The 24,242-nt window shown below is 51.2% G+C and overlaps 2 protein-coding genes across 6 annotated transcripts in view; both read left to right on the top strand.

Annotated features, from left to right (window-relative positions):
- SYNGAP1 (synaptic Ras GTPase activating protein 1) overlaps nucleotides 1-12,236 on the top strand; it is a 28,635-nt gene extending 16,399 nt beyond the window's left edge. Inside the window, exons 10-18 of one of the 2 annotated variants that reach the window (XM_011945473.1) lie at nucleotides 1,050-1,286; nucleotides 1,443-1,644; nucleotides 1,851-2,029; nucleotides 2,721-2,762; nucleotides 3,152-4,223; nucleotides 4,708-4,881; nucleotides 6,884-7,095; nucleotides 8,152-8,242; nucleotides 12,090-12,236. In XM_011945473.1, the coding sequence (XP_011800863.1) occupies nucleotides 1,050-1,286; nucleotides 1,443-1,644; nucleotides 1,851-2,029; nucleotides 2,721-2,762; nucleotides 3,152-4,223; nucleotides 4,708-4,881; nucleotides 6,884-7,095; nucleotides 8,152-8,242; nucleotides 12,090-12,236 (2,356 nt within the window). Of the gene's footprint in view, nucleotides 1-1,049; nucleotides 1,287-1,442; nucleotides 1,645-1,850; nucleotides 2,030-2,720; nucleotides 2,763-3,151; nucleotides 4,224-4,707; nucleotides 4,882-6,883; nucleotides 7,096-8,151; nucleotides 9,008-12,089 lie in introns of those variants that run through there. The other variant, XM_011945472.1, reaches the window with a different exon arrangement.
- Nucleotides 12,237-12,248: 12 nt separating this feature from the next.
- ZBTB9 (zinc finger and BTB domain containing 9) lies at nucleotides 12,249-17,878 on the top strand. 4 transcript variants are annotated; one of them, XM_011945457.1, is made up of 2 exons: nucleotides 12,249-14,563; nucleotides 15,356-17,878. In XM_011945457.1, exon 2 carries the CDS (start codon nucleotides 15,427-15,429, stop codon nucleotides 16,849-16,851), a length of 1,425 nt encoding a protein of 474 aa, XP_011800847.1. In that variant the 5' UTR covers nucleotides 12,249-14,563; nucleotides 15,356-15,426; the 3' UTR covers nucleotides 16,852-17,878. The 4 variants fall into 4 exon arrangements, with proteins under 4 accessions (XP_011800847.1, XP_011800846.1, XP_011800849.1 ...); XM_011945456.1 differs by lacking the exon at nucleotides 12,249-14,563 and adding an exon at nucleotides 14,876-15,107; XM_011945459.1 differs by lacking the exon at nucleotides 12,249-14,563 and adding an exon at nucleotides 14,882-14,963.
- The last annotated feature ends 6,364 nt before the right edge of the window (nucleotides 17,879-24,242 follow it).

The raw sequence follows: 24,242 nt of genomic DNA, 5'->3' as shown, positions 1-24,242 counted from the left end.
AAAAATATAAAATTAGCCGGATGTGGTGGTGCATGCCTGTAATCCCAGCTACTTGGGAGGCTAAGGCAGGAGAATCAATTGAACCCAGGAGGCGGAGGTTGCGGTGAGCCAAGATCACGCCATTGCACTCCAGCTTGGGCAACAAGAGTGAAACTCTGTCTCAAAAAAAAAAAAAAAAAAAAAGATTAATCCATAAGTAGACTATATGTAGTAGAGTAGAGGGGTGTATGTAGGGGGATGACTAGAGTAGAGCCAGCTGGGGGTTGGGAGGCATGAAAGTCAGATCCAAAATCAGAACAGTGTCAGAGTTAGGAAGGAGCTACTGGAAGGACCCTCTGAGGAAAGGATCAGTAGGAATTGTCAGCTTATTGGAAAGGAGGGAGCATATCTGTGGGGAGTCACGGATGACTCAAGAGGCCATGAGGCTGGTGGTTGGGAGACCTGTGGCCTCATTGACAACCAGGAAAGTCAGGAGGAGGAGCCAGTTGGAGGTGTGGGGGCGGTGGTGAGCTCTGCTTTACACCAGTCGAGTTTAAGGTGTCAGTGGGACATTGAAGTGGATCTGGGAGGTGGGGGGAGTGAGCTCTGAGCCATTCCAGGGACTGGGGATCATGCCTGGGGCACCTCCATCCCCATTTCCCTGGAATCCAGAAGAGTTGGGGGGTCCGAGCTCCCTGTACCTCAAGTGACCCTCCATCTCTCTCCCATCTCTGTCTCTCCCTGGTGTCTGTTTTTCTTCTCCTCCTCTCCTTGTCTCTCTCCCACACCCCTCCATCTCTCTCCCACGTGTCTCTCCCCTCACCTTCTCCCCCCCTCCATTTCTCTCTCCCTAATCTGTCTGTTCCCTCTGCCATGGCCCCCTTCTTCAAGCAGCCTCCCATCTTGCTCCTGCGGTCCCTCCTTCCCTGTCTCTCTCACCTCTGTTTCCACACCCTCACCTCCTACCACCCCCCTCAGCATGTTCCCTGGAAGCTGAGGGTCTCTGGGGCTCAGTCCCGGTCTCTCTCTTTCTCTCTTTCTCTCTCTGTCTCCCCGCCCCTTTCCCCCAGCGTGTTCCCGAGGGAGCTGAAGGAGGTGTTTGCTTCGTGGCGGCTGCGCTGCGCAGAGCGAGGCCGGGAGGACATCGCAGACAGGCTTATCAGCGCCTCGCTCTTCCTGCGCTTCCTCTGCCCAGCGATTATGTCGCCCAGTCTCTTTGGGCTTATGCAGGAGTACCCAGATGAGCAGACCTCACGCACCCTCACCCTCATTGCCAAGGTCATCCAGAACCTGGCCAACTTTTCCAAGTGAGGGAAGCTTCAGGAGGGGGCAGGGCAGGGCGTGGCAGGGCTGGGGGTGGGCAAGAAGGGTCTCCTGAGTCCCCAGAGATCCTGAGATGGGGAGGCTATGATACCTTCTCTGTGTGTGTGTCTGTGACCTTTATCTTCTGGATTCTTGGCTAGGTTTACCTCAAAGGAGGACTTTCTGGGCTTCATGAATGAGTTTCTGGAGCTGGAATGGGGTTCCATGCAGCAGTTCTTGTATGAGATCTCCAACCTGGACACGCTAACCAACAGCAGTAGCTTTGAGGGTTACATTGACTTGGGCCGAGAGCTCTCCACACTGCATGCCCTGCTCTGGGAGGTGCTGCCCCAGCTCAGCAAGGTCAGCAGATCCCCTCTTTGCCCTATCCCCAGATAACTCCAGAGGTTCCTGGAGCCTAAGAAACTACCCTTTGAAGATTTTTTTTCTCCCCTTGTTCCCCGAGGTGTCACCACTACCATCCCAACTCAGACCCCCTCCACCTGTACCCTCAGAGGCCCTCTTAGAGCTGGGCACTGAGCCCCCAGGTAACAGCCTCACCCTTCCAGGAAGCCCTCCTGAAGCTGGGCCCACTGCCCCGGCTCCTCAATGACATCAGCACAGCTCTGAGGAACCCCAACATCCAAAGGCAGCCAAGCCGCCAGAGTGAGCGGCCCCGGCCTCAGCCCGTGGTACTGCGGGGGCCATCGGCTGAGATGCAGGGCTACATGATGCGGGACCTCAACAGGTGAGCACCCTAGGACAGCCAGGCCTGTGCCCTAGGAGCCCTTCTCCTGTTCTAGATACTCCTCATTGGGCCCCACACGCATCTCTCTAGGGCGTGAAAAAAAGGAAAAAGCACCAGGTTCTCAGGGAAGACTGGTAAGGAGACAGGTACAGTCAGTGGTAGGCTGAGAGCCCTTTACAGCCTGAGGGAGTGAGAGATGTGGAGCTTTAGGAAGAGGGCTGAGGCTCCACCAACTCACGGCTTAGTTGTAAGCCTACAGCATCCCTGCTGCAAGCTCTGATTTGCTGTCCCTCTGCTTGCCTATGCTTGTCCCCAGGCTGAGGTTCAGCCAGCACGTCATGTCAGCTATGTGTCAAAATATTCAAACATCTCAGTAATAGCTAGTGAATAAGCACTTCCCCCAGCCCCCAACCAGAACCTCACAGACCTCCCCATGATCCAGCACTTAGAGCAGTGGCAGCAGAAGCCTAGTAGGGCCTGCAGCCTGCTCCAGAGTCCCAGCCTCCATTCCCATGGGTGGTGCCCGTGCCTCATTTGCTGCTCATTATTTTGATGATGGCCCTCCTTGTTCCTCTGCCCGTGTCTTCCTCCATGACACCATACCCACGCCACCATTCCCGCCTCTCCTTTCATTTGTCTACATCTTTCTCCTTCTCTGTCTGTGCTCGCCCCTCTTTCCATCTCTCTCCAGCTCCATCGACCTTCAGTCCTTCATGGCTCGAGGCCTCAACAGGTGAGGGGCTCTCCCCTCCCCCGCCCTCCTCTCCTCTCCTGTCTGTTCCCTCTCCTGCTCCACTGGCCTTCGCCCTACTCCTCTCCTTCTCCATGGACCTCATCTCCTCCATATCTGCCCAGCCCTGTCCCCATTCCTTCTCTTGCTGCCCCCATCTCCCCTCCTCTAGGCCTCACCCCCTTCCCAGAGGGGCCCTGTCCTTTCCCTTTACCCACCTGTCCCCTCCCATCCCCCCTGCCTTCCCTCTTCAGGGCTGCCACTGCTAGCTCTCAGCCCTTCCCTCTGGGTCCCACTTTTCACCCCAAGGCCTATGCCAGACCATAGCAAGGCTCAATTGCTAGGAGCCCCAACCTTACCTTCTGCTTGTGTGCCCCCTTCCTTTCTGACAGCTCTATGGACATGGCTCGCCTCCCCTCCCCAACCAAGGAAAAGCCACCCCCACCACCGCCTGGTGCGGGTAAAGACCTGTTCTATGTAAGCCGTCCACCCCTGGCCCGTTCCTCACCAGCATACTGCACGAGCAGCTCGGACATCACAGAGCCAGAGCAGAAGATGCTGAGTGTCAACAAGAGTGTGTCCATGCTGGACTTACAGGGCGATGGGCCTGGTGGCCGCCTCAACAGCAGCAGTGTTTCGAACCTGGCGGCCGTAGGGGACCTGCTGCACTCAAGCCAGGCCTCGCTGACAGCAGCCTTGGGGCTACGGCCTGCGCCTGCTGGACGCCTCTCCCAAGGGAGTGGCTCATCCATCACGGCGGCTGGCATGCGCCTCAGCCAGATGGGTGTCACCACAGACGGTGTCCCTGCCCAGCAACTGCGAATACCCCTCTCCTTCCAGAACCCTCTCTTCCACATGGCTGCTGATGGGCCAGGTCCCCCAGGCGGCCATGGCGGGGGTGGTGGCCATGGCCCACCTTCCTCCCATCACCATCACCACCACCATCACCACCACCGAGGTGGAGAGCCCCCTGGGGACACCTTTGCCCCATTCCATGGCTATAGCAAGAGTGAGGACCTCTCTTCCGGGGTCCCCAAGCCCCCTGCTGCCTCCATCCTTCATAGCCACAGCTACAGTGATGAGTTTGGACCCTCTGGCACTGACTTCACCCGTCGGCAGCTTTCACTCCAGGACAACCTGCAGCACATGCTGTCCCCTCCCCAGATCACCATTGGTCCCCAGAGGCCAGCCCCCTCAGGGCCTGGAGGTGGGAGCGGTGGGGGCAGCGGTGGGGGTGGCGGGGGCCAGCCACCTCCATTGCAGAGGGGCAAGTCTCAGCAGTTGACAGTCAGCGCAGCCCAGAAACCCCGGCCATCCAGCGGGAATCTATTGCAGTCCCCAGAGCCAAGTTATGGCCCCGCCCGTCCACGGCAACAGAGCCTCAGCAAGGAGGGCAGCATTGGGGGCAGCGGGGGCAGCGGTGGCGGAGGGGGTGGGGGGCTGAAGCCCTCCATCACCAAGCAGGTAGGTGAAGGCAGGAGGAAGGTGGGCTGGGTCACGACAGGGAGGGGAGGAGGAGATTGCGGGGGTGGGGTTGGAACAGAGTCTGTGGCCTGAAGTTACAATCTTCTTGCCTCCTTTTGGCCATTAAATGTGTGTAGAGAGCCTGCTATGTGCCATGTGCTGTGCCAGGCACTAAAGATATGGCACTGAACCCTCTTAGCACTCTCATTCTAGAGGGGATTAATCCATAAGCAGAGTGGGGGTGACTGGAATAGGGCCAGTTGGGGGCTTGGAGGCATAAAAATCAGATCCTGAATGAGAACAGTAACAGGAGAAATTCTCTGGCATTCAACTCACATCTCTGGCATTCAGAGGTGATAAAGGCTACAGCAGGGCAATAGGACTGGGATTGTCATCTCCTTTGGCTGTGCTGTTGCCCTCTAAATGTACCCTGCTTTTTCCTACCTTTCCTTTCTCTGTTCGCCCTCACTGTGCCTTGTCCCAGCATTCTCAGACACCGTCCACATTGAACCCCACAATGCCAGCCTCTGAGCGGACAGTGGCCTGGGTCTCCAATATGCCTCACCTGTCGGCTGACATCGAGAGTGCCCACATCGAGCGGGAAGAGTACAAGCTCAAGGAGTACTCAAAATCGATGGATGAGAGCCGGCTGGATAGGGTACGGTGGGCTCTACCAGCTAGCTCCAAGCCCCAGTGTTTCCTTTTACCCACAGGGGAGATCTCTAGTCACTTCCAAGGGAAACCTCCAGGGTCAGGTAGTTATGGTGGAAAGAAAAGGCAAAGACGTGATCACCTCTTGAGAAGCCTTCAGTCCATCTGGGGAGACCAGATACACACAGTTGTTAAAAGTCACTTTCAACTCTATTTTGTAGGTTATATATATCGTAGACTATCTGGGGATCATCTATTTTAGGCTTACCTCCATGTTCTTCCCCAGGAGGAACGTAAGTCCTGGCTCCTGTGACTGCTTAGGAAAGGAAATGTTACTTTACTGGCAGTAGGAGCTAATAAAATGGGTGGGGATGGAGGGGGATGCAGTTATACTACAAGTGATGTCTGGCCTACCCAGTCACTGTCCCATGGGCATAAGTTACAGTCAGTGGGCAGAGGATGCATGTGGTAAAGTAGTATGTATCAGTCATGTGTGAAAAGGCCATCCAGACCCTCACTTGGTGGAGGCTGAGGGCAAAGGGCACCAAGAGCTCTGGGGCACACACAGATAACTTAGCAGAAAGTTACTTAAGGAAGCTGTTGCTCCTAGGGCCTGAGGAAGAGGGTGGCTGCAGGATTAGATCATATATAAAGAACATATGACCCTAACATGGGGAAGTGGTTTTTGAGCATAGGAAATGTGGGGACTGACTGAAATGGGCTTGACCAGCAAATTTAATGAGAATTAAGCCCTAATATTAGCCCCAGCGCAGCCACCGTAGGAAGTTAATTGACATCTCTCCTCTGCATGTAGAAGGGTTGGTGATGCATGTATGTATCCTCTTCAGAGAATGAGGAAATAGTCTTTTGAATCATTTTTTTTCTGTTCTGTGCCTCAGATGAGGAAACCTTGTTGAGAAAGGCTATAGACTAGCACTATCCAATATAACTTTCTGCAGTGATGAAATGTTCTGTAATCTGTACTGTTCACATGTGGCTAGTTGTGATTCAGGAACTGAATTTTTAGCCCTATTTAATTTTAATTTTGTAATTTTTTTTAGACAGGGTTTTGCTCTGTCACCCAGGCTGGAGTGCAGTGGTGCAAATGTGGCTTGCTGCAACCTCTGCCTCCTGGGCTCAAGGCATCCTCCCACCTCAGGCCCCTGAGTAGCTAGGACTACAGGGTCGTGCTACTATGCCCGGCTAGTTTTTCTTTCTTTCCTTTCCTTTTTTTTTCTTTCTTTTCCTTCTTTTTTTTTTTTTTTTTTTTTTTTCTGTAGAGACGGGGTTTTGCCATGTTGCCCAGGCTGGTCTAGAACTTGTGAGCTCAAGTGATCTACATGCTTCAGCCTCCCAAAGTGCTGGGATTACAAGTGTTGAGCTACCGTGCCTGGCCTAAATTTTAAATAACTACATGTGGGCTGGTGGCTCTTACATTAGACAGCACAGCTGTAAACTCTAGAGCCAATAGGGCAGATAAAATGACTCTTCTGAACTCTTCCGGCTCTGGAATTCCTAGATTCTCAGTCTAGAATTCACTTGTAGACCCCCTATCCTTGGCTCCTTGACAGAGCCAAAGAGAGGGTCACATGGAGGACAGCACCTGCCTTTCCCCCATCAATTGCCTTTTCTTCCTGTGTCTCTAGCATGTGTTCTGGGGCCTGGCTTAGGGCTGAAGAGTCACCCTATTTTTAATTTCTGAGCACAGTTACTCAAGGTGTGCTTGTGAATCTAGGTTTCTGTGTGGGTCTTCATGAAGTGCCATACATAGACCTCAGGGTGTGGGAGTCTGTGACCTTGCTCTATTTTGAGGAAGCCTCAGCACCATGGCAGGGTCTTCTCAAAAGCAGGTGTGTGGATATGATCCACAGGCAGGGAAGGGGTTGGGGAAGGCAGCTGGATGTCCCTCACCATGCAGTGGCTGTGCTCGGCAGACAGGGATGGAGGCTGGGTGGTGGGCTTGGGGTGGGGCGCCCCTCACAGTGCGGGGTCGTGTGCCCGGCGGGCAGGTGAAGGAGTACGAGGAGGAGATTCACTCACTGAAAGAGCGGCTGCACATGTCCAACCGGAAGCTGGAGGAGTATGAGCGGAGGCTGCTGTCCCAGGAAGAACAGACCAGCAAAATCCTGATGCAGTATCAGGCCCGACTGGAGCAGAGTGAGAAGAGGCTAAGGCAGCAGCAGGCAGAGAAGGATTCGCAGATCAAGAGCATCATTGGCAGGTGAGGGGCGGCCTGGGGAGGGGGTTGTGAGGGAGAGCCTGAGGCTGAAGAGAGCAAGTGGGCGAGCGACTACTGACTCCCATCCCAAACTCAGGAGCCCACCAGAAGAGCCCACCACTCTCCTCCCCGGGAAGCCACCCACTCACTATCACCAGATGGAGAGAAACCGCAACCTGCTTAGTGCATTAAATATCCCTTTACTAAACCCTGACCTCTCTTCTGATAGAGTAGCTTCGGAAGCCCTTGGAAAATGTACCTGTTCCTGTCCAACCATCACTGCATTTGCATTCACCCTAGGCCAGGACTCCCCACTGGTTATTCTCAACTTAACCTGTGATGTTCACCCCAAACCTAAGCAGGGCTCCCTAGCCAGAGTAGCCCCTGCCCTTCCTGGGCAGACCCTCCCTCTCTAGCCTTGGAAAGGTGTTCTGTTAGAAAGGGTCTTTTAGCCTGTGTATGTTTTCAGCTGCTCCAGCAAGCCCTGGGCTCCAAAGAGGGTATCCTCAGCAAAGAGGTCAATTATCTTCAGAGTGGTGGGGTTGCGGGGAGGGGGGTGCCCCTGGGCCCCACTCCAACCAGAGCCACCTCCATTTTGATCCATTCTAAATGTATTTTATGTAAGATTTAATTAGAAGAAAAGGACTTCTTGAAATAGTTTTTGAAAACCACTGCTCTAATTGATATCCTTTATGAGAAATCACTTTGAGGATCTTCACAGTGAGGTGACATGGGGGATGCAGAAGCCAGGTCCTCAGCCATGGAAGGTCTGGGGAAGGGGCACTACTGTCCTGATTGGGAAGATGGAGGCCTGGAGGTGTCTGGATGGTAGAAGTCTTTGAGGCACAGAAAGCTGCCTTAGCAGGGAGGTGTAAGGGTTCCTGGGAGGAAGGTGGAGAGCATGATCCTGAGTAACAGGGAGTCTTGTGTCATGGCAATGGAGGGACTCTGATTCTAAGGGATAAGGATGCCTGAGGCTTTTCCAGTGAGCTGTGGGGTTCCATGGGGAGGCTCTGAGCCTGTGCCCGCCACTAACCCCACTGAAGCCCGTCCCTTCAGGCTGATGCTGGTGGAGGAGGAGCTGCGCCGGGACCACCCCGCCATGGCTGAGCCGCTGCCAGAACCCAAGAAGAGGCTGCTCGACGCTCAGGTGGAAATTACAATGTCATTTATCTTCTCCGTGTCCCATCCCCATCCATCCCACTGTCTTTCGTGCACTCACTACACCAGCCACCCAGCCCCATCACCATCTGTCTCTCATAGTCTGCGGTTTGTCCACTGGCTGCTCCTGGCAGCCCCCTAGTGACCCCATCTTCATCCCATCGTCTGTGCCTTTGTCACTCCTAGCAGCGTCAGCCCAACTCCTGTGCCTTCCCATCCAGTCTTCCCACTCCTGTCTGCATCTCGGGACCTTCTCTACCAGAACCTTGGTCTTTCTGCCCCTAGATCCCACGTAGTTCCGTGAACCCCTGCCCCTTCTTTGCCCACTCCTATTCAAGTCATGTTGTTCAGCTTCCTCTGAGCTCTTGGGCCAGAGGGCTAGAAGCTGCTACTTTCTGGAATAGAGCACAGGGCAGTATGATCTGTAGTTTCCCCAGGCCCTGGCTGGTACCCTGAAAACTTGGGGACCCCATCACCTCTGTTCTCTTGGCTCCCCAATTTTCCTGTCTCCTTGGCAGCTCCTGCATAGCTTCCTCTTCCTGACTCTTCAGATCTTGAAGGCCTTCCATCCTGTAACCTCCCTTTTCCCTCAGTATTTAAGTCCAGGCTCCATTTGGCCTCCCTCTGGCCTCCCTCCCACTCTGGCCCTCACACCTTCCCAGCTGCCTGCTGCCCAACCTCTCTTCTCAAAAGCCAGCTTCTAGGACCTCCCTTCTGCACCCTTACCCCTTGCTTTCCCAAAATTCTGCTCATTTTCCTACCCATACTCCTCTTTCCTCTGCTCTGACTGCTAGGCTCCCCCCGCCTGCCATGCCCCCACCAAGGCTCCTGACCCCATGACCCCACTCTCTCCCACTGCAGCTCCTCATCAGGTAATTCTCCTGGTTCCGCTTTGGCCACGGGCGGAGGACACAGGGGGAGGTGACTCCGGACCACTGCAGGTTGGTCATGAAGCCCACTCCCTCCAACACCTCCGGAGCCTCTCCCCTCTCACTGCTGCCCTCCACACCCAGAGAACCTCCACAGACTCCAGCCCTCCGACACCTCCTGCACAGACCCATCTCCCAAGACACCACCCAAAGACAGCATGTGCTGCTGCTTCCCAGAACTGTCCAACAATACCTTAGCAACACCAAGAGTTGGGCCCTAGATGGGCCCAGCACATTCACAGGTCACATCCACTTCCCTGCAAAACCCACCCCCTCCCAGCCTCCTCCTGACTCTAAGCCCTCCTCTTCCTCTACCTCTCCAGTGTATGTCTGTCACCCCCCATTTCACCAGAGTGTCCTTAGGGGCTGGGGGTGGGTTTGTTGATGGGGTGGAGGTGATGATGGGTTGGAGGACCTTGGCTATAGGGGCTGTGCTGACTGCAGCAGGTAGGTTGGGTTTTCCTCTTCCTTCCCTAACATTGGTTCTCTACCCTCTTCCACTCCTCACCTGATTCTCTCTCTTCCTCCTCCTCACATCTGTGAGGCAGAAGGCATCTGGAGCTCATATTGGCCCCTACTGGGTGGGAATTTGGAGTGGGTAATTAACTCACGGAGACTTGGGATACCCTGGAAAAAATGCTATTGAGATGTCCTGACATTAGGCAGGGTGGGTGGAACAAGAAGGAGCAAGAAAGGAACCTTAGGCAGATGTTAGGACGTGGACTTGACCATGTGGCCTGGGAGTTTAGAAATGGGGAGAGACATCCTCCTAGATCAGATCGTGGGCTCAGTAGGCATGTTGATTCCCAGGCAGAGGTGCCAGGAACAGCATGGTAAAGAACGTACTCTCAGAGCTCACATCCCCAGGTTGCTGATGCCACTCACTCCCCTTCTCCTGCCATCAAGTGGCCTTGCCGGACACATAACCCTACCTAAAAAGCCAGTAAATGAGAACCTGTCAGCTCTAGACATTATTTCTGAGATGCGATTTTCTTTGGGATTGAGCTGCAGTGGGCAGTGGCTCCTTACACTGTAATTTTAACTCTCTCTCTGCCCAGCCTCTCTGTCAAAGTAGCTGCTGATCTATAAACAGATGCTAAAAGGCACCAGGGGACTTTGCCATTTAAAGGACTCCTGCAGTGAATTCTTTTGTAAAATGGATAATGGCACCCTAATTTATCCACTTTCTAAATTTGGGTCCATGGGGGTGTCCGGGGCATGCTTATGTGCTGTCACCAGCAGACAAACAGGGAATAGAATATGGGGGTTCCTTTCCTGCTCTCCCGCCATACTCAGGATACCCTACCATAAGTGATTTCCTCTCACTGACTTGCAGAAAATGTGTGAGATACCCAGCAAGCTAAGAAGGCAGTTTTGCTGGGTATCTCATACCCAAGGCTGGGGTTTGGGCGTCCTGAGAGGTTAGCTCCTTGATCCTAGAATGGAAGGGAGAGCTTACATAGAAGCTTTTACTTGGAAGGTTTTGTATTCTAAGGTCAGACATAGCTATATTGCCAAGCCTAAATGCCACGTGGCCCAGGAAATAATTTGGATATTTGTTCTAAACCACTTGTGGTAGGTATTGGTCCCTCTGCAACTCAGCCATTAATTAAAAATTAGTTCTGAGCCTGAATTTTAAAAAGCCAAGTGTTGCCCCCAGCCCACACACACACACACCCGGATATGTACAGTACAAACCCCAGATAATTACAACAGCCAAAGAAGAGAGAAGGAAGTGAATTTCCCAACCAGAAGTGTAGGGAAATTCAGATGGCTTTCTTTTCTCCCAGCAGAGGAACAGAACTAAGGGCAGGAACCATGAGTTGGTCTAGCAGCTATAGGAGGTGATGAGAGTAGGACCAGGGGTAGGAGTTGGGTCTGGTACCCCTCACCCTCTAATTGGGAGCCCAGGGAGAAGGACTGAAAAGAAGATGGGGGTGGAAAAGAATAAAGCCGGCTTCTGCTTCCCAGGGATGCAGAGATTGGGGCATGCTGTGTCTGCAGAAGCTCCTAGTCATTTCTGCCATAACTGAGAGAGAGAGGGGCAGCCCTCCCATAAGATTTTTCCCTTCCCATATCACTTCCCTGAATCCCCTTCCTCTCCCCCCAGTACAGTTAAACCTCTCTCTAATTTGGAATGTTATATTTGAGAAGATGGCCACTGTGAATAAGTGACAAAACTGAATGACAGTGTCTATTTAATGAAATGCATGTCTTCAAAATATATACAGTAAGTAGAACTCGATGAACAAGGCTTTTTCCACTCCTCAGGGAGCATGCATTAATGAAGAGATATGATTCAAAAGTCTGTTTTTTGGTATGGGTTAAATATCCCCTCCTACAGACATATTTCCACCACTAATTTGCTTAGTACACCTTTTCTTCACAGGTAAAGGAAACTCAAGCTCAGTTTTTGTTCAAATTACGAAGAAATTCCAAATCCACAGGGGTTTGGATTAATGAGGTTTTGCTGTACTGCCTCCCCTTATTCCTCAACATGAAGTTCCCCACCTCGGATTGGGGATGGGTGGGAGGGGGTTTCAAGAGGAGGAGGGTGGAATGGGCAGGCATATACATAGGTGAAGCCAGAGAAGGGTTAGGTTGGGGTGCGGTGGGAACTTCCTGCTTTGATCTGGTTTCCTGGTGTGACACTCTGGGTTAAAGGCTTGAAGGCCCCTGTTAGGAGTCTGGGGTGAGATTCTCTTCTCTCTGATCCCAGAGGACGTTAACTTCTACTGCAGGTGAGAAACAAAATAGGAGGACGGTGGGGACTGTCCTGGGAGGAGGAGGTGGTCCATGGCTTGTGGTGTGGGCTGGCTATAGGGGAGGCCACTGCTAGGGGACTGGCATCCAGGCCCCCTTGAAGCGTCTCAATAAGTCCGCGCTCTCCTTTTTGGTGTCTTGCAGGAGAGGCAGCTTCCCCCCTTGGGTCCAACAAACCCGCGTGTGACGCTGGCCCCACCATGGAATGGCCTGGCCCCCCCAGCCCCACCACCCCCACCCCGGCTGCAGATTACGGAGAACGGCGAGTTCCGAAACACCGCAGACCACTAGCCCACTCAGCATCACAGACCTTCTCTTCCTTTCCTGTGCACCCCACCCTGTAACAGCACCAACCACCAGGACTGGACATCACCGAGGAACAGCGGGATTGCCTCCCCGAATGCCTCCCTGGGAGGCACACTGATTGCCCACCCCCCCCACTGCACCATTTTCAGGAGGGAGAGCGGGGACCCTCAGCCGCCCCCTTTTCCTTCCCATTGGGGTGCTGCCCTCTCTTTGACCCCCAGGGACCCTTGCCCCAGGACACCACCTACCCCACACAGACCCCTTCACTCCGGGGTGCTATCCCCATCCTCTGCCTCATCGTTCCCCTGAGCACTGGGGGACAGACCCTCACCCCCACCCTGGGGGTGTGGCACCTCCAAACTTTCAACTTCAGGGTGATTTTTTTAGCAGTAACCAGAGCTGACAATCTAACTCCCCTCCACCGCCCCATTTTGGCCTCCCCTGCCCCCCTTGTTATGGGGAGGGGACCCCAGGTGAGGGGGCCCTATTACCCCTTGATTTCTCAGGAGCGTCTGGGGGGGCTCAGCACGCACAAACTCCTTCTCTTCCTACCCCTCTTAAATTTACTCCCTCCCCACCCAGAACCCAGATGGGGTGGAGGGGGCCACCGGGGCAGGGAGGGGGCGGCAAGGGGGGAATGGGAGTTGTCTCCCCTTCTCCCCACACCTGATCTGCTCTCGGCTGGTCCCAGAGCGGGGTGAGGGGGCTTATGCCCCCCCCTCCCCCAGTGTGTTGGGTGGGGTGGAATTGAGGTTAGGGTGAGGGGTCAGGGTTTAGGAGGGTGTGTATGTTGGGAGGACAGGCTAGTTGATCTGTCCTACTCTGACACAGTCCCCCCTGCCGCTCCCTTCTCTCTTCTTGGTCTCTACTCCCAGGGGGAGGGGGGAACTTACTCTAGGAAAAGCCATGTCTCTCTCCCCCGGGGTGGGGGGACCTGTGTTGGAGGAGGGGTGTTGGGGGGCCCCCTTCCATGACTCTGTCCCCTGGGGGAGGTAGGACGGGGCTGGGCTTCCCTCTCATCCTCCCCCTCCCAATCTCCTTCCACCTCCCTCCCTCCCGCCAGCTCCGCAATTTTTCGGTGTTTCTCTGTACATAGTTCTCTGGCGGGATAGGGGAGGTAGGATGGATGGGGTTTGGGGTGGGTAGGCCATGGGAGGGGAGAAGCCCCTCCTTGGCACCCCCTCTTCCCTGACTGCTGTCCCCTACCCAGCCTTGCCCCCTTCATCCTTTTGCGTTTGGTATTGAGACTCTCCTAGACTCTACTCCTCTTTCTTTTGTATGGACAGTTTCCCTTCAGTCCCATCCCCCTACACATACACCCAGCCGGGGCCAAATTTATACTTATATAAAAGTTGTAAATATGTGAAATTTTATCCCTGTGCCCTTTCCCCACCTCAGGCCCTAGCCCTGGATCCTCCCCAACCTTCCTTCTCTCTTCTTTGGCTGTTGTAATTATCTGGGGTTTGTACTGTACATATCCGGGGTGTGTGTGTGTGGGCTGGGGGCAACCCTTCTGTACAGAGCTTCCTGGCCCCCTCCCCCCCCGCCCCTCTGCTTCCCTCCCCACCCACCACCTTAAGGGTAGGGAGATGCTCTTCCTACCTGTTTTATTTTGTTTTCTCGTTCTCCCTCCCCACCCCACTCCCAGCCTTATCTATCCCCCCTTGCTGTCCCCTTTTCTCCACTCCCAGCCCCATTTCCTTTTTTTCTGGAGTGTGTGGTGAAACAGAAAAAAACATGTTTAATAAACGGAGATTGTTCTTTTATCGCTGTGCCGACTTTCTTAGGCAGGGCTCTCCAGACAGACCTGTACGGTGGTAAGATCTGCTTTCTGAAAGGAAGCTGACAGCCTGAGAGGAAAACCGTACATCCCCACCTGATGCCACACTGTCCTCATAAAATGTCACTCTCCCCTCCCAATGAGATTTTTTATATTTTAGAGCAGGAGTTTTGCACTGGCCAAACTTCTCCAATCTAACTCTCCCCTCACCACTGTGTCACTTAGCCCGAGGCCAGGAACAGCGGCGTTATCTGATAAAAGAGTTCATGTATATATCCACATTTATCTCTTTTAAAAATCACCTAGAAATAAGGTTTCTTTAATTGCTGGTTTAAATGGTCCCGTGCAGAACAGAGGAAAGAACCTGCCTAGTTCCTTAGCAAATCTGAGTTCCAGTCCCAGGTCCACTACTATTAACTGAGTGACGCTTCCAGCCCGTTGCCCCCGCCTGGAAACTAAGGACGGCAACCCCCATCCTCGCAGGGCCGGTGGGAGGACACAAGGTGATGTGGGCAAGTGGCAGGCCCACATGGTAAGTGCCCAACTAATCTCGCCCCTCTCAGGACCTACCGGGGGCGGGTGCTACACTTAATCACCGGGAAACGCAGCTTTCCGGGGCGGCTGACGGCCTGCCCCCTCCGACCGGGCTGTTCTCTCCTGGGACCTGGCTCTCGGTCCTCTGTAGCAGCGAGGACTTCGGCAGCTACCCCGAACGCCCGATGCGCTGGCACCCCGGGCCAGCGCCCTCCTACTAGCACCGCCCGCCTAGTCTGCGGTAGCCAATCAACACGAGTCTTGTAGGCTGCCCTTCCTCGATTGGCTACGCTTCTAGCTCCGCCCGCCGCACTTCGCGACGTCGTCCGGCGGGGAGGCGGCGGCTTCCGGCCCGGGACGGAGCTGTAGCGGCCCTGTAGCTGTGAGGGCAGCGCCGCGTGTGTAACGGCGGGGGCGTGTCGGCGGGAAAGACAACCGGGCCGGGACTCACGGTGTCCGGGTGACCGCGGTTTCCCGGGAGCAGGCCTCTGTGGGCACTGTGAGGCGGAACGGAGCGGCAGGGCAGGAGCTGTTCTGGGCAGGTGAAGGCAGGCTCGTGGCTGGACCTCCTTCGTATCTTCCACAGGGGCTGGAAGTTACAACCCCGGTTGGTGTCTGGTGATGGTGGTGGTTTGTTTGTTTTTGCTTTCTTGGTGTGCGGGACTGATTTGCAGAAACCGCCACTGACTTAAAAGTTTCCAGTTATTGCTCGTGGGGGGAGGGGGTTGCTTGAAGAGATGTGACTCCCTTTATCCAGGGCTTCTGTGACCTCCATCTTTTTCCTCTGCAGCCTTCATCCCGCGTGGAGTCTACCCCCAGGACCCTCTCCTCTTCCCAATTCTTCTCACCTTCGAGGAGGCCATGGAAACCCCAACGCCTTTGCCGCTCGTACCTGCCTCCCCGACCTGCAACCCAGCCCCACGGACAATCCAGATCGAGTTCCCGCAGCATAGCTCATCGCTACTGGAATCTCTGAACCGCCACAGGCTAGAGGGAAAGTTCTGTGATGTGTCCCTCCTGGTGCAGGGCCGGGAACTTAGAGCTCATAAAGCAGTGTTGGCTGCTGCCTCTCCTTACTTCCATGACAAGCTGCTTCTGGGGGATGCACCTCGTCTCACTCTGCCGAGTGTCATTGAAGCCGATGCCTTCGAAGGGCTGCTCCAGCTCATTTATTCAGGGCGTCTCCGCCTGCCACTGGATGCTCTTCCTGCTTATCTCCTTGTGGCCAGTGGCCTTCAAATGTGGCAAGTAGTAGATCAGTGCTCAGAGATTCTTAGAGAATTAGAAACTTCAGGTGGTGGAATTTCAGCCCGTGGAACAAACTCCTACCATGCGCTTCTTTCCACTACATCCTCTACAGGAGGCTGGTGCATTCGCTCTTCGCCTTTCCAGACCCCAGTACAGTCCTCTGCTTCCACTGAAAGCCCTGCTTCCACTGAGAGCCCTGTGGGAGGGGAGGGAAGTGAACTGGGAGAAGTGCTGCAAATTCAGGTAGAAGAAGAAGAGGAGGAGGAGGAGGAAGATGATGACGAGGACCAGGGATCAGCCACACTCTCTCAGACTCCTCAGCCCCAGAGAGTATCAGGGGGTTTTCCCCGTCCTCATGGACCCCACCCACTGCCCGTGACTGCTACTCCCCGAAAGCTTTCAGAGGGTGAGAGTGCACCAGTTGAGCTTCCTGCCCCTCCTACTGCACTGCCCCCCAAAATCTTCTACATTAAGCAGGAACCCTTCGAGCCTAAGGAGGAGATATCAGGAAGTGGAACTCAGCCTGGAGGAGCAAAGGAGGAAACCAAAGTGTTTTCTGGAGGGGACACTGAAGGGAATGGGGAGCTAGGGTTCTTGTTGCCTTCAGGGGCAGGGCCAACATCTGGGGGAGGGGGTCCATCCTGGAAACCAGTGGATCTTCATGGGAATGAAATCCTGTCAGGGGGAGGAGGACCTGGAGGAGCAGGCCAGGCCGTGCATGGGCCTGTGAAGCTAGGGGGGACACCCCCTGCAGATGGAAAACGCTTTGGTTGCCTGTGTGGGAAGCGGTTTGCAGTGAAGCCAAAGCGTGACCGGCACATCATGCTGACCTTCAGCCTTCGGCCTTTTGGCTGTGGCATTTGCAACAAGCGCTTCAAGCTGAAGCACCATCTGACAGAGCACATGAAGACCCATGCTGGAGCCCTGCATGCCTGTCCCCACTGTGGCCGTCGATTCCGAGTCCATGCCTGTTTTCTCCGCCACCGGGACCTGTGCAAGGGCCAGGGCTGGGCCACTGCCCACTGGACTTACAAGTGACTGCTGAGGCTATATACTAGCTTCTAGAACGAAATAACCACTGCTGCTGATGGATACTTTTCCCTCACTACCATGGCACACCAGTCATGGATCTTGTAATCATGTCAAGAGAATAGATACATTGATACATTATGGACCTCTTGTTCTTAGATATGGGCCTCAGCCTGGCAGATGTGGAAAGTCAAATTTCTCATCCCACTCCAGGTTTTGGCTAGCCAACCCTGCAGGAAAGTGGTTTATAGGCCATTCATACTTAAGTTGATCACTTGCCCATGGTGGACATTTTTGTAGTGGTGATGTCCATTAAGGAAACCAGATTTTCAATTATTCAGTGAGAGAAGAATTAGAGCAAAAGACAGTGGTAAATGTTTTATTCCGTCTCCATGAGGAATTAAAGGAGTTGGTCTCCACCTAGAGATACATTTGATTTAGAGCTCGAGTAATTCAGAGGCTAAGCTCTAAACTTTTTTCTCTCTCATTGCTGGAATGATTTAAGCAGAATTCCTTTTGTGTACTTTTAAAATTGTATCTTTCCAGGAGCCCCTCAGGTTGTACCTTGCTTTCTCACCAGTAGACACCTTTCTGACACTTTTTTAATGTTGTAGTTGCACTTTAACTGTTGAGCATTCCATGTTTCATTCTTAGAACCTTCTTTAATAGAGGGTATTCCCTCAACAGCCTGTGCCTCTGGTCTACCTTTGACCACCACTGATAACTCATATATTGGTCACAATGACTGGAATGTGACTAGTGATCTCAGGAGATGGCACTGTCCTAAAGTGCTCTCAGGGTGGCACCACTGCTCTCTGAACAAGTTGCCTTGGTCAGAGAGACTCAGGTTTGGGACAGCACAAGCTGAAGGCTGGCGAGTAACTTGCATAATAGGACCATAGCTCTTCCTTTCCCATCCCACCCACATATGATAGACAGCCCCTCTGTGGAGATATGGAGAGGATAGATATTGGAATCGGGTGTGGGACTTGCAGTTACTTAAAATTTTTGAATAAACTGTGCCCTGAAACCTAAACTGACAGTGGACTGGATTGAGTAATTTGTGTGGGAGAGAATGTGAGAATGGAGCTGCAGAGCCTTGGGTGTGTTCCTTGGGTGGCTAGGTTATGTTGATGGGGAAGGAATGGGATGGTTTCACACTGGTGCCAAGAACACTCTTCTGGACTTAGGCCCTAACCTGTTACCTAATAACCTTGAGTAGGTTGCCTTACTTTTTTTTTTTTTTTTTGAGACAGTCTCACTTTTGTCCCCCAGGCTGGAGTGCAGTGGCACAATCGCGGGCTCACTGCAACCTCTGCCTCCCAGGTTCAAGCGATTGTCCTGCCTCAGCCTCCTGAGTAGCTGGGGTTACAGGCACCCACCACCACGCCTGGCTAATTTTTTTGTATTTTTAGTAGAGATGGGGTTTCACCGGGTTAGCCAGGATGGTCTCAATCTCCTGACCTCATGATCTGCCCGCCTCACCCTCCCAAAGTACTGGGATTACAGGCGTGAGCCATTGCGCCTGGTCTGCCTTACCTTTTAAAATCTAAACTAGCACTTTTTTTGGTAGGGTGGTGTGGACCACCTAACTGGTTTTGTTTTCCTTTTTAGAAGAGGTTGGCTCACATTGTCTTTTTATTATTATTTGTTTATTTACTTTTTGAGATGGCGTTTTGCTCTGTCGCCTAGGCTGGAGTACAGTGACATGATCTTGGCTCACTGCAACCTCTGCCTCCTGGGTTCAAGCGATTCTCCTGCCTAAGCCTCCCAAGTAGCTGGGACTACAGGTGTGTGCCACCATGCCCGGCTAATTTTGTATTTTTAGGAGAGACAGGGTTTCACCATGTTGGCCAGGCTGGTCTTGAACTCCTGACCTCAGGTGATCTGCCCACCTGGGCCTCCCAAAGTGCTGGGATTACAGGCCTGAGCCACTGCACCCAGTTTATTATTATTATTTTAGAGACAAGGTCTCACTGTGTTGCCCAGGCTGGTCTTGAACTCCCGAGCTCAAGTGATACTTCTGCCTTAGCCGCCCAAAGTGTTGGGATTACAGGCCTGAGCCACTGCACCTGGCTGGTTCATATGATCTTTATAATATTCCCCAACTTCCTGTATTCTGTATGTTTGGATGGTTGTTCTACAAACATTCAGTACAAAGCACTATGCTAAACCCTGATTAATACACTGCCCTCAAAGGGTTCACAGGTATTACCAAAGATAGACAAGCTATTACAATGTGATAGGAAAAGTTGATGATAGTGGGCAGTACAAACCGCTTGAATGCCACACAGAAAGCTAAGTAAAGACCTTTTCCAGGTTAGCAGAGGTTTCACAAACACAACTTCCATGTGCCACAGTGTGGTCATGGGTGTGGGTGGCTGAACTGACGTGGAGATGGTAAACAGAGGAGTTGAAGTGAGACGTATAGGGCCAGGGGTGATAGCCTTCCCCAAAGTTTGTTTCTGAAAGTTACGAGGTATGGCGCTCAGAAGGGTCTGAAAAATGTGACTGTGGCTAAGAAGGTAAATTCTAGCTGGGATTTGTCAGCGTCTCAAAGAGCCACGCCATGATCCCATCCCCATGACAAGAACTGTGAACATATTGGGAAAGGGGATGAGGAGGGGTCAACCTATCTTGGATCTGCTACAGTCCCATCCATCAGCTATTCTTGACACATATTCTATGGGTGGCTATATCCATTGGCCAGGATCCTTTGGTTGCAAGCACTGGAGGCTGGCTCTGGTTAACCTCATCAGAACAGGAATTTATGGCAGGATGTGGGGTGGCTCCTGGAATTGAAAGAAGGGCCAAAGGACCAGCCATCAGAAGGATAAGACCTGGGTCAGTGTTGGGGGTCCATGGAGCAGGAACTCCAAGGCATACGGTTTGGGATGATGACCCATTCTTGTTTCTTGTGTCACTCATCTCAAGATAAAATTTCCCAGGGAAAGAACTTAATCCTCATGACCACCCTCTGGCCAGAGCACCTTGATCATATAGTCCATCAAGATGGCAGCGAAGTGGGCATGGAATCCTCAAAGGCAATTGAAGTCCTAGGACAGAAGAGTGGAGAATGGGTTCTGGCCAGGCCACAGCAACAGAGACACACCGGACAATCTCCATATGTTACACATTTTGGGATCCCAAAGCCTCAGGTGTACTTGCTACTTAGTGGGTGCTCAATATATGCTGAAGTTGCCCAACTTCCACCTCTGCCTGCTGGATGTAAAGCAGAATTGTTTCCTGACTCTCCTTAATACCCATGACACTTTGTCCTTACTGGTATTAAACCAATTACAATAGCTTGTTAGAGTTTTTCTTTTTTTGTTTGTAGGTATTATACAGAAAACAAGTGCAGAAATTAAAAATTTTGGTTTACACAAATAAACTTGTTACCTCTCTGCCTCTGTCCTTCAGAAGATGCAGTGGAGGAGATGTCCAATCTATTGTCAAAGGATAGCCCCATTCCCAGAGCCTTTGCTCTTTTAATTATCACCTCTCTCCTTTATCTTTTCCCTCTCTGTCTCTGTAGTTCCTCATTACATTTAACCGTGCTCATAGGGTAGTGAGAATTAATACATGTAAAATACTTAGAACAGTGCCTTGCACATGGTAATCACTCAGTAAGTGTTAGCTGTTATTATGAGTGAGGCCAGTAGTCATCAGTTCCCCACACCTTTACTGCGATCAGTTCTCCCAGGGAGGGATCACATTCATAATAAAGGAAATTGCAAGACAGGGGGAAATAAGAGCTATCAGAGCACATAGCAGAGGTCCTAGCCTGACCTAATAATTGGGAGATTTCTAGGTGAAATGGAAACATTTCTAGTGAAGGGGTAAAATATTTTCAACAAAATTAGAAATGAGGCACATAGTATTTAGTAAGGATTACATATTATCATTATCATTACCTATCTCATAAATGCTACACTTCTTCAGGGTCCTTTATGCCCTCTTCTAAATTTACACACTCTGGGGTGATTTCTTTTTCCCCCATGCAGAACTCATGTTGAAATTCCTGGGTGACTTTATCCACTCTTACGAGTTGAACCATTTAAATAGTGATGACCTTTAATTTAATGTATTTCTTTAAATTTTATTATTATTATTTGAGACGGAAGTCTTGCTTTGCTGCCCATGCTGGTGTGCAATGGTGCCATCTCACCTCACTGTAACTTCCACCTCCTAGATTCAAGCGATTCTCCTGCCTCAGTCTCCCGAATAGCTGGGATTATAGGCGCCTGCCACCATGCCTGGCTAATTTTTGTATTTTTAGTAAAGACGGAGTTTCACCATGTTGGCCAGGCCGGTCTCGAACTCCTGCCCTCAGGTGATCTGCCTGCCTCATCCTCCCAAAGTGCTGGGATTATAGGCATGAGCCACTACACCTAGCCAACCTTTAATTTTATACCTCTAGTTTTACTGGGCCCCAAACCCACTTGGATTTCTTCCTCTTTCCTTTCTTTTTTCAACAATGAATGCCTGCTGTATACCAGACACTGAAGAAAAGAGCAGAAGGCATCATAGGGGCTTGAACTTTGGATGATCTCTTTAAAAGACAAGACGTTTAAATCAGCCATATGCCATAGACATCTCAAGCTCAACATGTCTAAAGTACTCCAACCCACCTCTAGCCAGCTCTCCTCTGTTGTTTCCAGTTTTGTTAATGGTTCCCTCATCAACCCAAATGCCCAAGGTTGAAACCTGGGAGGGTTCCTTGCCAGCAGCTCTCTCACCTCCCATACCTGTCCTACCAAAGCTATCTCCTAAATATTTCACACTGATGCACTCCTTACCCACTTCTGCCACTACAGCCTCCTAACTGATTCTTTGTCGCCTGTCTTGCTTCCCTCTGTATTTCACCCTATGCACGAGGACCAGAGTAATCTTTCTAAAGCAAAAATTAATGCTTCACCACTCTCCAGCTTAGACCTTCCATTGGCTTCCTCTTGCTCTTTCATGAGGTCCAAGTGATCTGGTCCCAGTTACTGGTCCCAGGTTTTGGCTTTTCCTGCTCCTCATGCTCATCTCTCTACCTAGTATAGTTTCCCGCCAGTGGAATAATTCCTGCTCTTCAGATACTAGTTTAAACCTCACTTCATCTAGAAATCTTGACCATGGGACCAGGGTAGGACCTCTGCTATGTGCTCTGATAGCTCTTAATTCCCCATATTTTTCAATTTCCTTTATTCAGTAAGTAATTGCATTTGGAAGGGGGCGTGAGTCGAAAGCCTATCTATTGGGTACTCCACTCAGTATCTGAGTGCCATGTACCCATGTAACAAACCTGCATATGCACCCCCTCTATCTAAAATAAAAGTTTAGGCTGTTCTGCCTGTGGAATAGCCCCGCTCTGTCTATGGAGCAGCCATTAAAATAAAAAATAAAAGTTGAGAAAAAAACATACATGCCAACTACCTAGTGTTACTCATGTGTGGGCACTGCTCTAGGCACAATGATCAGTCCCTGTTCTTTTTATTTATTAATTTATTATTATTATTATTTGAGACAGAGTCTTGCTTTGTTGCCCAGGCTGGAGTGCAATGGTGCCATCGAGGCTCACTGCAACCTCCGCCTCCCAGGTTCAAGCAATTCTCCTGCCTCAGCCTCCTGAGTAGCTGGGATTACAGGCATGTGCCACCATGCCCAGCTAATTTTTATATTTTTAGTAGGACAAAGATTCACCATTTTGGCCAGGCTGGATTCAAACTCCTGACCCCAAGTGATCCACCTGCCTCAGCCTTCCAAAGTGCTGGGATTACAGGTGTGAGCCACCACACTCGGCCATATTTATTATTTTTTAATTGAGATGGGGTCCTGCCATGCTCCCCAGGCTGGTCTAGAACTCCTGGGCTACTCAGGCGATCTGCCTGCCTTGGCCTCCCAAAATGCTGGGATTATAACTGTAAGCCACTATGCCCGGGCAGTGCCTGTTCTCATAAGCTTACACTCCAGTGCTGTAAATAAAATAAACTAGATAAGGAGGAGAATAACAGAAAAGGAGGGCATACTATGTACATTAATCTAATATTCAAAGGGGAAATAAAGGCCCAGACATGCAAAGAAAAGGGAGAAGATGGTTTGCTAAAGTGTTTAACAGATGCACAAGCCAAGAAAGAGAAAAAGAATGGTTTGCTTAACAAGAAGACCAGTGGACCTAGAGCTACAGGGAAAGAGGGAAAAGATGTGGTTGAAGAGGTAGCATGCAGCTGGGTCATATAGAGCCTTTGACATCATGATAAAGAATTTGGTTTTGGAAGTGCAATGAGAAGGCAATAAAAAGTTTTAAGTAGGGGAGTAATAACCTTTTAACATTTTAGAGAGATTCCTTCTAGCTAGAGTGAATATTGGCTCATTAGGGGGCAAGGGTGGAAGTGGGGAGACCAATCAGACCATTTTAGTAGTGCAGACAAGAGATGGGTAAAGGCAGCAGATAGAGAACTAGATGAATTAAAGCTACTGTATCTGGGGGCAGAGCTGACAGGATGTTCCTATGGATTAATATAGAGATTATGGGAAAGTTAAAAAAAAATAAAGAAAGATCTGTAAAGTTTTGGCTTGAGGAATTGAATTAGAGGTAATTTAATGAGTGGAAGACAGGAATAAAAGAACCTCGGAGTGGATCAAGAGTTTTGTATAGGCCAGGCATAGTGGCTCACGACTGTAATCCCAGCACTTTGGGAGGCCAAAATGGGTAGACAACTTGAGGTCAGGAGTTCAAGACCAGCCTGTCCAACGTGGTGAAACCCCGTCTCTACTAAAAATACAAAAATTAGGCGTGGTGGTGGGTGCCTGTAATCCCAGCTACTCGGGAGGCTGAGGCAGGAGAATCACTTGAACCGGGGAGGCATGGGTTGCAGTGAGCCGTGCACTACTGTGCTCCAGCCTGGGTGACAGAGTGAGACTCCATCTCAAAAAAAAAAAAGAAAAAGAGTTTTGTAGAAATCACTATAAGTTATCCAAGATGTATTTATCAGGTGTTCTTCTAGATTGGGGGTTGGCAAACTTATTCTATGAAGGATCGAATAGTAAACATTTTAGGCTTTGCATGCCAAGAAACAAAATCAAGGATATTATATAAGTACTTTAAAAATAAAACAAATTTCCATGAATTGTCATTGACAAATTTGTTTTATAAAGAAACAATATTTATTTCTTACATTTTTGGAGGCTGGAAGTCCAAGGTCAAGAGGGGGCATCTGGTGACAGCCTTCTTGCTGATGCAGACTCTGCAGAGTCCGAAGGTGATGCAGGACATCACGTGATGAGAAGGGTGAGTATGCTTTGACAAAATAAAAAAAGTAATAATTGAATGCAATATTTTTGTAATACAGATTTGCTGATTAATTGGGGTTCAAATTTAGTGTTCCTCATCATCAAAGTCAACTGCAAATGTT

The sequence above is a fragment of the Colobus angolensis genome, unplaced genomic scaffold, assembly GCF_000951035.1.
Source record: "Colobus angolensis palliatus isolate OR3802 unplaced genomic scaffold, Cang.pa_1.0 Scaffold24, whole genome shotgun sequence".
Lineage (NCBI taxonomy): Eukaryota > Metazoa > Chordata > Mammalia > Primates > Cercopithecidae > Colobus > Colobus angolensis.
This window is presented reverse-complemented; position numbering and strand designations above follow the sequence as displayed.

Coding starts and splice junctions, on each gene's coding strand:
- ZBTB9 (XM_011945457.1), top strand. CDS start 15,427: ATGGAAACCCCAACGCCTTTGCCGCTCGTACCTGCCTCCCCGACCTGC.